Raw genomic sequence first — 15,539 nt, 5'->3', positions numbered from 1 at the left:
ATTTTAACTAAGGCATTCCATATTTTGAAGGGATGTTTGAGCATTACTAAAAGGAGGTCAGTAAAGGAGGATTTGGCTAATCTTTGGATAGTTGAACTTGCTATCCCCGATGCTGGTGATCAAGTGAGAACATGTTTGATCATGATGACAAAAGCAGAGGGATATCTTCACATCTGAATCTTGTTCCTTTCTTTTCCCCTGGGAGCTTGAGGATTTATCCTTGAAGACAAGCACAAGGGCTAGTCTCTGAATGGAATACTTCTTTTAAACAGGCTCTCAACTAAGGGATTAATGAGATATTTCATTCAGACTTTTCATCTGTCTTCACTCTGAAACTTGCTGCCCACTGGGAGGGTAGGGTAGAGGGAGGGAGGATGGTTTTCTCATAAAAGAGCTGAGAACTGTGTTGCTCATCCCACAAACATCTGTGCTATCTGCTGTGACAAATGTGTTGTTTTCCTCTTTGGTATTTCACAGCAATTTTTATCATGGCGTTTTCCCAGTAAAAAGAAGCAGATACAAGAGTTATTCCTGGAACATGATATCAAAGCCTTTAGGCATTTTGCTTAATTAAGATCCAATGGACAAAGTGTGGCACAAATGAAGGCTCAAAAGTTGTGGAGTTGTGTGGAGGATTAGCTATTGACCATGAAATCTGATTAAAGGACAGCCAGTTTGACTGCCAACATGTCATCTTCTGGTTTATCTTCAATGTATATAATGAGGGGAGATAAGATTATCCTCATCCATCAACTTCTGCAATACTTGAGAAGGAGCCTCCATCGATGAAAGAGCCCATCTGTGTACATAGGCTCAGATTGTATGATGAGAAACCTTACTCTTCTACAATTTGTTCACAGTCTTTGTCAGAATTATCCTGAGTATACTATCCAGAGATCAGAGAGCCTGAGGTGTAATCTCATCTCCTTCATTACAGTTCTTTGGATGTCAAATCAGGCAAATCAATTGGAAATCTGGACTGTTTTCTGGCGTGGTAAATATTAAGATATTTAGTTCATTCAAATGTTGCCATAGGATTTGATTTCGCTTCAATTCTTCTTTATCCTATCACACTGACCTCTTCAGAATCCAATAAAAATAGTTCTGAAGGTCATTTGCTTGATTTATCATTCCTCTTTAACTTTTAAACTTTAGCCAGTTTCTTTTGTATATCCAATAAAGTAGTGATGGCGAACCTTTTCGGCACCGAGCTTTGCGAGCTTATCACGGCCGCAACCCAGAGGAGGAACTGCCCAGGGGGCATGCGCAAGCTGGAAGATGAACTTCTGGTTTCCGGAGCATGCATGTGTGCCGACCAGCTAGTATTCCAGTTACTGGTGTGCATGAGTGCATGATGATCAGCTGGCTGGTGCGCATGCTCACGCGGGAAAACAGAAGACCAGCTCTTCCAGTTTCCGGCACTGCCGCATAAAGGGCAGCTGATCGTCATGCGTGCATGCGCACCAGAAACCCACAAGAGGAACATGCAACGCCACACATGCCAGCTCCACGTGCCACTTAGGGCATATGTGACCTAGGTCCACCATCATGGCAATAAAGCATCCTTTTTCAAATCATCCTTTTAGCCTGTCATTTGTAATACAACTTTCATTTCTTTCTTTGTCTTAGTAGACAAAGTTTGCTCTACTTCTGTCATTCCTTTATTCTGTCCCTATTTTGTACAGAATCAAACGCATAGAATCAGACAATATTACTGAAAAGCATGGATATTACTTATTTCTAGCCGATTCTTCAAAGATCTCCTTTAATATTTCCAAATTATGACATTTATGTGTCATTTTGTAAGTCTCAATTAACCAATACCAGAAGCTGGCAGCTTGTTTGCATTTTTTTCACTTCTATTCAGGATCTTTAATCCTACCTAGAGTCCAGTTTCTAAAATTATGAAGTTGCTTATTTTTATTATGAGCCAATAATAAATTCTTATGTTTCCCATAAGAAACTGAGAAACTAATTATAAAACTTTTTTTATCATTAATTCCAAAATCCGATAATAAAAATCACCATTCCAAATTCATTTGGAACCTTAATCTGTTTATAACTTTCCTACATCTAACTCTTGTTCAGCTTTTTTATTTGAATTTGATTTCAAACCCTTTAAGTTCTTAAGCTTGTGATTAATTTTTGTTTTTGTTCAGTTGAGGCTAAACTCTGTCACTTTTCACACTTGTCATATTGAAGGTCACTAATAGCTTCTAGATGGTTAATAGGCAATTTCCAAAAGACATTAGAAAGTGGGGCTTGTGAACACAGTGTTGTTTAAAAGGTTCTACTGCATTTGCAAGCAAGATGGCTAATACTTTTGTCTCCTAGTGCTCAAACCTGCAGAAGAATGCTGTACTATGGTGTCCCCATCAGGAGCAGCCAACTAGAGCACATGTGGATGATCTCCCAACCTCTGCCTTATCAAGGCAGTTCTGAAGAATCAGTCTGTCCATTGGCTCTTCGGTCTTTGCCATGGTTGCCAGCTCTGCTTCCACAGATATTTCTTTAGTTCACCATGCCTTCTTTAGAAGTCCCTAGCTAACAGACTTCACAATGAACATGAAAATAAGTATCAACTCTCCAGAAACACAAATCTGCATTCAGTAACAGCAGTTGCTACATCCTCAAACCCCCACAGCTTCAACCTTAAGCTGTCTAACGTGGACCTCACCCCATTCTTAAGAGGTCCGTAAAGGGGGCGTGCATAAGCGCACCAGCGTGCCTACCATCCCTGTCCTAGTGTCCCCATTTATTTGTATTCATTTCCTTGATTCATGTCCATGTTTATACTTATACCTGTTATCTTGTACATGTTTGACAAACTAAATAAACAAATAAATACAATAAACTTCATAGACTTAACATGACTGGATAAGTAGGTGTATTCCAGATAAGAAAAAAGATACACAGACAAACACACACAGGCTTACTATATGAATGTATGTATAATACATGTTTTTCAGGCAGTAAAATGTTTTTGCTAGTCTTCAAACTAGTTGGGCAATGGGGCTCTTGGGAAATCACATACCAATAGGGAAACCAAGAAGCATGAAACACTAATTAAAAACTTCTATTGATGCTAGACAGATATTTAAAGCAATTTTACAGACACAGCACTGGCAACACATGGTATGTTTTCCCAGTAATTTTTTTTTTTACAATAAATACCAAAAGAGAGTTTATGCAATCCGTTCCATTTTCTAATCAACATTCATACCAAGCATTTGCAAACATTGCAAGAAAGAAACATCAGGTGTTTTTAGCCTCATGTAGATATTTTCTTAGCATCACCCAAATGATTCATAACATAACTAAACACTACCAGTGTCTTCTTTATGCATATGATATATGCTTGGTTTCAGGAGAATAAAAGCAAAGTGACAAGGATCCACAAATGTCATTAGCCTTGGTAAATGAGCCAAAGAGTGGCCAAGAATTTCTCAAGAAAGGCACAGCTGCTGTATTCCAAGCATCTTCAAAGTTTACTGTGATTGGGGTAATGAATCTCTGCCTTTTGTATGTGATGAATGTCATATCAAAAAACAAAACAAAACAAAACAAAACAAATCTCTCTCTCTCTCTCTCTCTCTCTCTCTCTCTCTCTCTCTCTCTCTCTCTCCTCCCTCCCTCCCTCCCTCCCTCCCTCCCTCCCTCCCATCGCACAGGTTTGTTCTGGGAAAAATGGGAGGAGGAGGAAGAAGAGGTATTAAGTATGTTTGCCACCTTGAGTTACTTATAAAAAATAAAGGTGGAATAAAACCAAAATACAGTACAACCTCTATTACTCCATAACTTTGGTCACAACCCAATTTAGTCATGACCCGAACCTAATTTTGGAAATTTGAGGAAATTGGCCGCAAAAAAAAGTGAATTTTTTGGGCAGAAGCCAATTTGGTTGTGGTCAGAAGGTTGTGACCAGACGTTCTACTGCATATCTCCTCCACATCCCTTAGCCAGAAACTAGGGAGGGTATCTTCTGAGCCTCTAGTCCTGTGCACATCCCCAGGTCAGGTTAAGGTGCCATTTATCTACCCCTGGCTGCATCTCTGTTTCTGATCATTACAAATGAGGCATCGTGATAGTATGTGATGTATATGCAATAGAAGGGCAGGAATGATTGCAATAGAAGGGCAGGGGACTGGAGACTAAAACATATGAAGAACGGTTGCAGGAACTGGGTATGTCTAGCTTAAGAGAAAGAAGGACTAGGGGAGACATGATAGCAGTGTTCCAATATCTCAGGGGTTGCCACAAAGAAGAGGGAGTCAAACTATTCTCCAAAGCACCTGAGGGTAGAACAAGAAGCAATGGGTGGAAACTAATCAAGGAGAGAAGCAACTTAGAACTGAGGAGAAATTTCCTGACAGTGAGAACAATTAATCAGTGGAACAGCTTGCCTCCAGAAGTTGTGAATGCCCCAACACTGGAAGTCTTTAAGAAGATGTTGGATAGCCATTTGTCTGAAACGGTATAGGGTTTCCTGCCTAGGCAGGGGGTTGGACTAGAAGACCTAAAAGGTCCCTTCCAACTCTGCTATTGTATTGTATTGTATTATTGTATTGATCCTTTAAAAAGATACAATAATTAAAAATCAAACAGAGAATATGAAATATAATCTCAAACATATTTATCTCTTTTAACACCTTTTTGCATCTGTTCTGCCATTTACAGTTGGGAATTATGATATCTCATATCCTGTTTACTATTAATTTCTGTATCATACGGCCAGTACTATGGGTGGCAAATGAGAAAGGATTCAAAAGACAAAAAAACGTCACTGAATACATAGGTAACCAATGCTGTCAAATACAACATTCAATATAGCTTGTAATCTTCAAAGAGGCTTATTTGATAATAATTTGGTGAGCTGCCAATGCTAATACTCACAGAGGTGAATTTAAAAACACAGACTTAATGGAGAGGGGGAAATTGCCTTCCCTGGTATTGGGCAGTTGCTGGTCAGGTCAGATCAAAGAGCCTTGGAGAAAACTGAGATACAGTTTCATTCATGCAGTCTTTAGTAAAGTTTCCACAGCTTATAATAGTTTTACTTCTAAGCTGTTCTCATCCAAGTGACTATCTAATAATGCTTCTTTCTGATTAGGGAGTGCTGGCAGCACGACTGGGCTTTAGAACAAGGATGCAAACTCTTTCAACCACCCAAAGTCTTGAAATTTAATCTAGTGCAACAAGGACTTTACAAAGCTTCCTTTTTTAATCAAAACCTCTGAGAATGGGAGAAAGAGCCACAGGAGAAATCCTTTAGTGTTGTGCACTACGGCTGGGCATCCCAGTAGGTTATGTAGATCCTTGATCCATGTGCTTTCACAAAAGGTTACAAATAGGTGAAGGCGGAGGAGGGGGCAGCGGTATGAAGGCTGAGCCAGCACTAGCATTCAAGAAAGGGCAACACAAAAGAGTATAAACAGAGGAAGTGTTGTGAACTGGAGGTCACTTGAGCAACATCAGAGGCCTGGCAATCCCGGTGTGAAAAGCATATGTAACCTGTCTTTAAAGGCAACCTTGATCTAGTCCAGTGTTTCTCAAACTTGGCGACTTTAAGTCCTGTGGACTTCAACTCCCAGAATTCCCCAGCCAGCTATGCTGGCTGGGGGATTCTGGGAGTTGAAGTCCACAGGACTTAAAGTCGCCAAGTTTGAGAAACACTGGACTAGTCTATCAAAGCAGCAGAAGTCAGTCAGTAACTTGATTCAAGAAATGTTGGAGAGAAAGCAGGTGTAATAGGAAAAAGAGATCCTGGCTTTGCAATAGAAAAAGCTTACTTCTAATAACAAGCCAGACTTTAGCCCTGTCTCCCCATGATAGTATTACATATGAAAGGTGCTTTTTCAAGAGGCAACTTGACTTTCAGGTTTTTCTTTGAAGACCTTTTACTTCTCATCCAAGAAGCTTCTTCAGCTCTCAGAAAAACACCTTTGAAAATGCACCTTTGGGACAACTGGGATGACTGAGAATCTCCATATACAATTACATATGAAATGAACAGTTCGAACCTGCACAACAAATATTCTCTTTTATCTATACTGCATATGGCAGGAGTGTCGAACTCGATTTCATTGAGGGATGCACCAGGGTTGTGCTTCACCTCAGGGAGGGCGGGGGCAGAGAGGGTGTGGCCAGCTCAATATCATTCATGTGATCAAATGCCACTTTTGCTAGTAGTTTGTTTTGCTAGCACTCTGCCAGTGAAACTGGAGCTCATGAGGACCATGTGCAGCCCTCCAGGGCCCTTTTCAGCTGCAACGGCCTCCTGCAGCCCTCTGCCAGTGAAAATGGAGCCTGTGAGGGTTGTGTATGCCCTCATGAGCTCCGATTTCACTGGCAGAAGCACTGTGGGGCGGTCCTTCACTGTTTCCAGGGCAGCCCCATGGGCCAGATCTAAGCACCCCGTGGATCGATTGCAGCCCAAGGGCCTTGAGTTTAACACCCCTGACATATGGATATCAAGCACTTCAGAAAACATGCAAATGGCAGAAATATGCATATAGGTACATTTTCACCATTAGCACTGATGATGTTATCTAGTTTGGTAATGAAATGTCTGCAAGAAAATAACCAAGGAGCCCACATTTCAATCCTGAGCTACAAGTATTTTATCGATAAACGTGTCCTTTGTGCATTTCTCAGAATTATATTTAGCAAAACAAAACCACTTACGTTTGCAAATGTCTGGGGAAGTCATAGATTTGGCTCTGTCTCGGTAAAAACCAGGCTTACACCTTTGACACCGGAAACCCTCAGTATTGTGCTTGCAGTTATCGCAGATCCCCCCACTCTTCTTCCCAGAGGCCAGCCAGACCCTCTGGTCAAAATGACAGCTATCTGCATGATGGTGACAGCGGCACTCTGCAGTGGGGAGGCGGGAAATTGAGAGAGGTAGAATAAAGAGAAAAAGAAGGCAAAACACAAGTTGAGTTTCAGGGAAAGAAAAGTATGGCTCTTTCTTATTGTTGAAGAAAAGTGAGCCTATGCATGCATATGTCTTTCTGTCATCCATCTATCTGAAAAAATAAATATACCTTGAGTAAAGGAATGTAAGATTGATTTCAGCATCTGTTCTAAGAGTAGCTAAGTTTGCACACAAAAAATAATTGAATAATTTAACATAATTGAATAATGTAACATTTCAGTTGATTCTTTTATGTTCTTAATTAAGCTATTAATATGATCTATGAATGAGTTGGCTGCCTTGTGTTTTTTTTTAAACTATTAAACAAAAATGAAAGATACAGAATTTTTTTTTCTCCTTTAATTCTTATAAAACCATTGGGATATAAATAAAATGTGTTTATTGCTGCACTTGACCTTAATAAACAGTCCAATACTAGACTGTTCCTCTTCTGACTAGTTTCAGCTGGATTCTCTTTGGAGGACCAACCACTTGTTTATAAAAAAATTGCCAGCAAAACAAGGTGAAAGCAGGGTTGGGTTGTAACATACCTCTAAGACCAGGGGTGTCCAAACGTGGCAACTTTAAGACTTGTGGACTTCAACTCCCAGAATTCCCCAGCCAGCTGGCTGGGGAATTCTGGGAGTTGAAGTCCACAAGTCTTAAAGTTGCCAAGTTTGGACACCCCTGTCTAAGACCAAAGGATCCTGATAGTTGGAAATTTTATAAAGAGAAATCATTTACCCCAATGTGAAGAACTCCACTATGGCTAAAGTTTTGTTTTATCCAGCTTATTCTTACCAAAGATTATTCCGGCTTGGTATCCCTACCATATTTTGCCTCAGAACAATAAACAACAGCAAACAGAGCGTTGCCATTTTAAAAAAATTCTTAATATGTGGAAAATAAATGTTTTCTTCCATATAATGCTAAGAACTGATACATTTTAAAAATCCTACTGCGTATTGTCACTGGCTTTATTAGAAAACAGCAAAAAGACAAGTCTCTTTAAAACTAGAACATTATTTTATTGTAATATATACACAATATAGCAAGTAGGCCAAATGTTATTTATGTATAGTTGTCTTCATGAATATATGATTCAATGTTCTACATGGAAACACACTTGCTAGTGAATGTAGGATTTATATAACAGCAGCTGAGGGAGTAAAAAAAAACTATTCTGCTTTTAAATGTTAATATTTCTGCCTCGTCCATAATTCCAGTCAATTTATTCTTTTGATATTAGCTGAATTTTGCTGAGTTATGGAACATGGCTGATACATCTCCTTATGCAAAGAGCAAAAGAGAGGCGGTCTTGAAAGCATTGTCATACATTTTCTTAGACCATTCCCCATCTGCTGCTAAAGCATCATAAATCCAAATTTAGTCACCCTGAGCGTTGCTCCTGGGTTGGAAAGATTCATTATTGTGTTGCTCCCTCCTTCCCTCCTTCCCTCTCTCCCCGAGACCCACATACTTCTGCATTCATTTGCTGCCCCAGTTTTTCCATTGCCCGGCTCCCATGGCTGGTCATTGTATAATGGCGCACACTTCTCACAATGGTGTCCTGTAGTGTTATGTCTGCACATGCACTTCCCATGGATCTATCAAAGGGGGAAAAAATCATTTTAAAAAGTAATACTTGTAAACAGTGGCTTGCAAGCACGAAAAGGACCGGAGTGATCTGAACAAAAGCTCCAGGCAGGCAAGAACTTTGAAAGAAAGGATCTTATGAGGCTTGGCCATACGTTCCCTGCATTCCAAATAATTGTTCAGTTGGATTCTTTGCTTTGACATGCCTCACAAGGAAAGACAAGGAGGAACTCTGCCTTCTCTTTCCTGTCTCCCCAGAACTTGTATCCTACTTCCTAGTCACCTTTTCAGCAGTTCCAAGATTATGGCAAGGGATTGTTTTGACAAAAACCGAATGAGTTGCATTTGGGAAAGGCTTAAATATGGAAATGATGGGCTGTAAGAATTTTGGGCTTGTGGCTCCTTCTGAGGAGCAACATCAAATACCAGAAGCAGAGCAAATTTTCTGATAAAAACTGGCAGAGAGATGTTAGACCTGCCTCACTTTAATTGGTGCAGACTGTAAAACAGTTCCTTAAGCTACCAAGAATTGCTGGAGGATTCCCTTCACTTTCAAAGCCTAGTTGATGTTTGCTTTGCTTTTCTGGATCTCTATAGGGTACATGATAGAGAGCATCTCTAGGTATTCTCTCTAGGAACCTGGTCATGCAAAAATTTGAACTGATTGGAACGAAAGAATAATGGCCTCTTTTAGGGATCGGGTTAGAAAACAATGGAATATTGTGGTTTCAGCCTTTAGCATTTCAGACTCCCTGTTTAACTCACAAAGGGTATATAGACAAGTGCAGGACTGAAAGAAACATTTGATGGGATATAGCAGGGACAGCAATACTCTGTCTTCAAAACTGACCCATGAAAAGTTGCAGCCTGCGGAAAGGATGGAAACTTCTTTCCATCTTGCATACTGCCTTTTCCCTCCACTGAGCTGAAGTACTTCTCTCCACTTATCCTTGAGTTGGCGGAAAAATGTGCCGGCATGAAAAGTTGATGCCTCCACTGCCAATCTCTTTCTTGCCTCTACTGCCTTTCTTCCCAGTCACTGCCAATCACCTAACTTCCATCTGAAGTAAAGCCTAATAGACTTTATCCACTTAAGCCTATTTTAACACTGGAATAGCTGAAGGTGACTAAAATTTGTCACACTTATGGATTGTGGTAAGATGGACCATAAGGACAGAGCAAAAAAAAAAAAAGCTGCTGGCACATTTATGCTTTAATTAGATCTATGTGAAGGAAAGCTCAAAAAGAAGATGGACATTCATCAGTCACGGTTGCACAGTGGTCAGAGTGCAGTACTGCAGGCTATTTCTGCTGACTACTGGCTGCCTGCAATTTGGCAGTTCAAATCTCACCAGGTTCAAGGTTGACTCAGGCTTCCATCCTTCTAAGGTGGGTAAAACAAAGACCCAGATTGTTGGAGGCGATATGCCGACTCTGTAAACCACTTAGAGAGAGCTGTAAAGCGATATATAAATCTAAGTGCTATTGCTATTGAGAGCTTACACTTCATCAAACCACAAGTCAGTGTCAGAAGAAGGGAAAAGCTAGACGAAAAGATTGTGAAGTTGGTTGTGCTGCTGCTATTCAAGACTGCCAGCTCTCCTCTCCCAAGGAAAGGTCAGCCCTAATACTAGCCCATGAAATTCAAACAGTGTAAGTAAGAGAAGGCAAAGTGAGAAAGCATTCCAAAACCTGTAAAGTTCTCACAGGGAAGCATCTATGGCTTTATTTTCTATTGTGACTCAGCTTTGTACCAGCATTTGAATTTCACTTCATCCTTCCTTCCTATTTGTTTACTCCACTCATCCCCTTTCATCCTCTTGCTGGTAGTTACTGCTGATGATAGTATTGGCTGTGACTTCCTAGCCGTCATCAGAATATTTGGGGAACCAAACTCTCCCCACTCCTGCTCACCCCGTTCGAATGAGGACTTTGGAAATGTTTCAGAACTGGACAACAGTCACTCATTTACCAAAATTATTTCTCTTTGGGGTGCATGTTCACTTTGTAGTAATGCCAAATCCAATTTGGCTCCAAAGAGATTTGCCTGTAATCAGCAAAACTTGCTTGCCCTAGGAAGTGAAAACGCTTCCTTTTGGGTTTGTTGCAAAATGCATCCCTGAAAAATACATATTCAGGATATATGGAGGAAAATACTTCATATGTTGATTTTGCTATAATGCAAAGGAATGCATATTCAGGATTCAAACATTAACTAAAAATATGTAAGGATTCAGGGAATGGTGGGACTGGGAGAAGAATAGAATTTTTTTTTCTGTTTTATGAAATCTAAAGCTTCCTTTATTGGAATTTCTTCAAGGATCTTTGAAACAAGATTATAACTCTCCTTTTATTGTGAGTTTTGGGGGGAACAGACAATTTCTATACCATCTAGCTCCTTTCAGATTCAGATCTTGATATCACCTACACAACTCAACAACCTAGAACCATTTGTTTTCTTTCTTTCTCTCTCTCCTCTTCTTATGCAACTCTAAATTATGATTATAATTAATAATTAAGTGAACATTGCCATTTATGTTCATTGTCAATTCCAAGTATACGGTTATTATTTTAGTTTATGCTTCTGCATTGTATCACCATATCCAAATGTTTTAATATATTGAACAGAGAAGAAGCTAAGACATATCTTTTTCTGGCATTATTTTCAGAAAAGGACCACAGACAATTTATTTACTTAAGTTAAAACAGGGGATGAATTAAAACCGAAGTTTCTCCTTTTATATTTTAATACTCTACTAGACTGCTGTACAGCAGTAGCTTTTTCCTTACATTGAAGCATTTTGTGCTGTTCTCACTGTCTTTAAATATGAACTGGCACTCCAGTTCCTCTCTGCTATTTCTAATTTTCCTCTTCTTTAATGTAAATTGGTTTGCTACCTTTATCCCAGTCCCTTTCCCTCCTATAATATTGTTACTAAATTGTATCTACATCTGGTCTATGCTGGTAATAAAGGATTTAATTTGATTTAAAAGTGAAGAGAAGGTCAGCAACCTGAAGCCTCAGTGACAAATGATACCCCCAAAGTTTTTTCTTCTTCAGATCTTAGAGCCATCTCAGGTTACAAATGTTAAAAAGCCAAAGGCCTAAGTTTCCTAAAATGTTGAGGCAGGAGGCACCTGTCCTCAGAAACACTGATTTGTAAGCAAGATAGTGTCTTCTACTTGAAAGTTTCACAATCACAAGGAGATAAACAGTATAGTCATCCAATGTTATACAGGTTTATAACAATGCCACTCATTATATCTCTCTCCTTAGCTTTCTATCCTTGCAAATCTTTCTATCCTTGCTGTTTTTAACTATGTGCATTCATTATTTTTGTTATCTCAAATTTCTCTCTGTTTTGAGGATTTCAGCTTTAACTTCCTTGATCTCTCCTCTCCTTTCAACTAATTCAATTCTCCTTCATGTTTATTCTGCAGTCAGTTCCTCATTCATTCTTTTACTTCCTCGTGCATTCTTTTAAAATTTAATGTTCTACAGATCAGTCACTTTTGTATTCGAAGCACATTCATTCAACAGACACTCATTCTTGGCCCTTTTACAACACACACTTAAGTAACCCTTTGCTATCTTATTCTTATCTTAGTTTGTATTTCTCCAATTCTCACAATCATTCCACACAACAGACTGCCACATACAAAGCAAAGCACTCCTGATACGTTTATACACGAACACTTTAAAGAACTAGGGGACATCACACATCCTTGTCTTACTCCCTTGTTGAACCATTCACTAACATTACTTTATTCTTTTGCATGCTTTACCTTCATCACGTGCCACTCTTCATTCAGCAACTAACCTTCAATTTTAAATGTACACAAATATCCCTGAGGCTTTTTCAGGTCAGAAAGTGGGCAGCCATGAAAGCAGGCACCAACCTCCATAAACATTTTAAATCCCATCAAAAGAAGTTCTAGAGAAAGCCTCCTAAGAATGAGGAATGAGAAAACCCAAGGTTTTCATGGATAGGAACTTAGGCACTGTAATAACTTGTGTTAATGACACTATGAAGGTCTGATCATTAAAAAATGCTTGGATATGAGATTATCGAGGTATGTTGAGTCCTCTATACATCACCAAAGTTATTCTGCTACGCAAGTGTCTACAGGATCTGATGCTTTTGTCAAAAACATGAAAGTAGTGTTGAAATGCTATAATACAAGCTCTCAGAATGTATATGTGACAATGCAAGGTTGCTTTTTTCATGTGTACACACATACACATTTGTCCGTAACTATGTATGCCTGTTTTCATCCCCTTCAAATGGCAACTGACTCCTGTGAACCTAAATCGTACAACTTCCTGAGATTGCCTGAACAGAGAAGAAGCTAAGGCATGCCTTTTTCTGGCATTATTTTCAGAAAGGAGAGCAGCCAATTTATTTACATCTCCCTTAAATGAAAACAGGGCATGAATTAATCCCAAAGCTCCCCTACCTTTGTATCTTTTCATCACAGGTACTATATCAGTCTAGAGAATACATTAGGTGAATTTTTCTGCTTACTTTTGACATTTACCAGCTGTGAAGAAAAGAGGCTATTCATTCAGACATTGGCAGAACATCATGTTTGAATTAAATTTGACAAATGATAGACAGAACCAACCATTAGTTGTCATTGGACAAAAAGAGAAGGAACATACTTTAGAACAATTCTCGTTTGCAGTTGATCAGGTTGATGGTTCCTTTAAAAAGGAATCCAGTAGCATGTGCTTAATTGCAAAATATTATTTTGGGAAAATGTAGTGTTGCTTTGAAGAGTTACTAAATACTAATCTTTAGCACTTTTATATATATACATATACATATACATATACATACACACACACACACACACACACACGCACACACATATATATGTGTGTGTGTGTGTGTGTGTGTGTGTGTATTTGTGTTACAACCCCTGGTATGCCCAAATATGGGAGGGAACTCACTACTCCCCCTTTCTGTCTATCGGCTCACTGCAGGAGACCATCCAGGCAGAAAACCATATTTTTAATGTTGCCTTTTTATATTTGTGTTGTATTTGTGCTGATATATATATATATGTATGTCTTTGATTGTTCGGGTTTTTTCCCGCGTAGAATTGGAAGTATTTTCACGACGTTTCGATGAAGTCTCATTCATCATCTTCAGGTTGGTGCTTCCGGCTTGGTGCTTCCAGGAGCAATAAACATATAAACACCCGCGAAAACCTCAAAAAACATATATATGTATGTGTGTGTGTGTGTGTATGTATGTATGTATGTATGTATGTATGTATGTATGTATATTTGTTTTCATAGATTTTCACGCGTGTAGGTATGCTGGTTTTGTTGTATTCGGGTCTTTTCCCGTGTAAGGTTGAGATTGTCTTTGCAACGTTTCGGCAGGATCACACCTGCCATCTTCAAGCTGTGGGCTTAAAATGGGAACGGAGCTGCCGTCTTTCTGTAAGTCTTGGTGGGAGGGGATGGGGTGCTTTGTTTCAGTAAGTGGAATGATTGGTTGTGATGATACCTCCCGCCTACCAAACATCTGGAAACCAGCCCTAGCCAACAAACGAACTCCACCCACCACCCAAGCCGTTAAAATACAAAACAACAATGCACACACAACCTGCACCAATCAGCACCAATCTACCAATCATGATACAACCACACAACCAATCATTCCACTTACTGAAACAAAGCCAGCACCCCATCCCCTCCCACCAAGACTTACAGAAAGACGGCAGCTCCGTTCCCATTTTAAGCCCACAGCTTGAAGATGGCAGGTGTGATCCTGCCGAAACGTTGCAAAGACAATCTCAACCTTACACGGGAAAAGACCCGAATACAACAAAACCAGCATATATATATATATATATATATATATATATATATATATATATATATATATATATATATATATATATATATATATATATATATACATACATACATACATACATACATACATACATACATACATACATACATATATATATATATATATATATATATATGCTGGTTTTGTTGTATCTCAACCTTACAATCTCAACCTTACACGGGAAAAGACCCGAATACAACAAAACCAGCATACCTACACCCGTGAAAATCTACGAAAACACACACACACACACACACACACACACACACACACACACACACACACACACACACACACACACACACACACACACACACACACACATATATATATATATATATATATATATATATATATATATATATTCAAAAGGCACAGTTGGCATTATATTATCCCTATAGAAATGGTTAGTAAAAGAAAACTACTAGCTACAGTTGTGATATCTAATCTGCAAAAATCCAGGCCAGCGCTAGATGACAGCAAAAAGAATGAGAAAAGTCTAAATTAGCTGCCATCTAATGAAGACATTTTGCAGCTCAGATTTGACATACCTACCGCATTTTGCAGCTCAGATTTGACATACCTACCGCAATTACAATAAAATTAATTGAGCAAGTGGCTAAACAATTAAAAAATTAAACCTGTCTCCTTTTAAATGTCTGTAAGCTTTTCTTCTAAGAAATTGATTTTAATCCATAGGCTCCTAAAGGTAAGTAGAAAAGAAACTGAAATTGAATAAATCGTCTAAAAATTTTATTCTGCCCAATTCCTAACAAGCCTGGATATTCACAAGGAAAACCATTGAAGGGAAAAAAAATAAATATGCAATAAGAAATAAAAATAAAGAACAAAAGATGACAACGATGACAAGGATGTCAAAATCTGAATATTCTATAAGTAGTGACGAATTCATTCTATAAGTATGTTGCTAAACTACAACTACCCGTATTCCTCACGACTGGTCTTTCTAGCTAGATTCTCTTGGAAGCTATAATTCACCAATATTTGGATAACAACAGATTTCCCTGGACTTTATTAAACAATACAAGTCTAACTTTATGAGTAGATCTCTGTAGCTTTCAACAATACAAAACACACACACAAATATACCCCAGCAGTTATGAAACATAATAAAGTCTGTGCCTTACTTTTTTCTC

The 15,539-nt window shown here is 38.8% G+C and overlaps 1 protein-coding gene across 2 annotated transcripts in view; it reads right to left on the bottom strand.

Moving 5' to 3' along the window:
- LOC309381830 (netrin-4-like) overlaps positions 1–15,539 on the bottom strand; it is a 141,133-nt gene that overhangs the window by 13,924 nt on the left and 111,670 nt on the right. For both annotated transcript variants that reach the window (XM_081933115.1, XM_081933114.1), the window contains exons 4-5: positions 8,397–8,523; positions 6,685–6,873 (exon numbers count right to left, since the gene is read on the bottom strand). In XM_081933115.1, the coding sequence (XP_081789241.1) occupies positions 6,685–6,873; positions 8,397–8,523 (316 nt within the window). The remainder of the gene's footprint in view (positions 1–6,684; positions 6,874–8,396; positions 8,524–15,539) is intronic.

Source organism: Natrix helvetica (genome assembly GCF_964273705.1).
Source record: "Natrix helvetica genome assembly, chromosome: 1".
Taxonomy (NCBI): domain Eukaryota; kingdom Metazoa; phylum Chordata; class Lepidosauria; order Squamata; family Natricidae; genus Natrix; species Natrix helvetica.
This window is presented reverse-complemented; position numbering and strand designations above follow the sequence as displayed.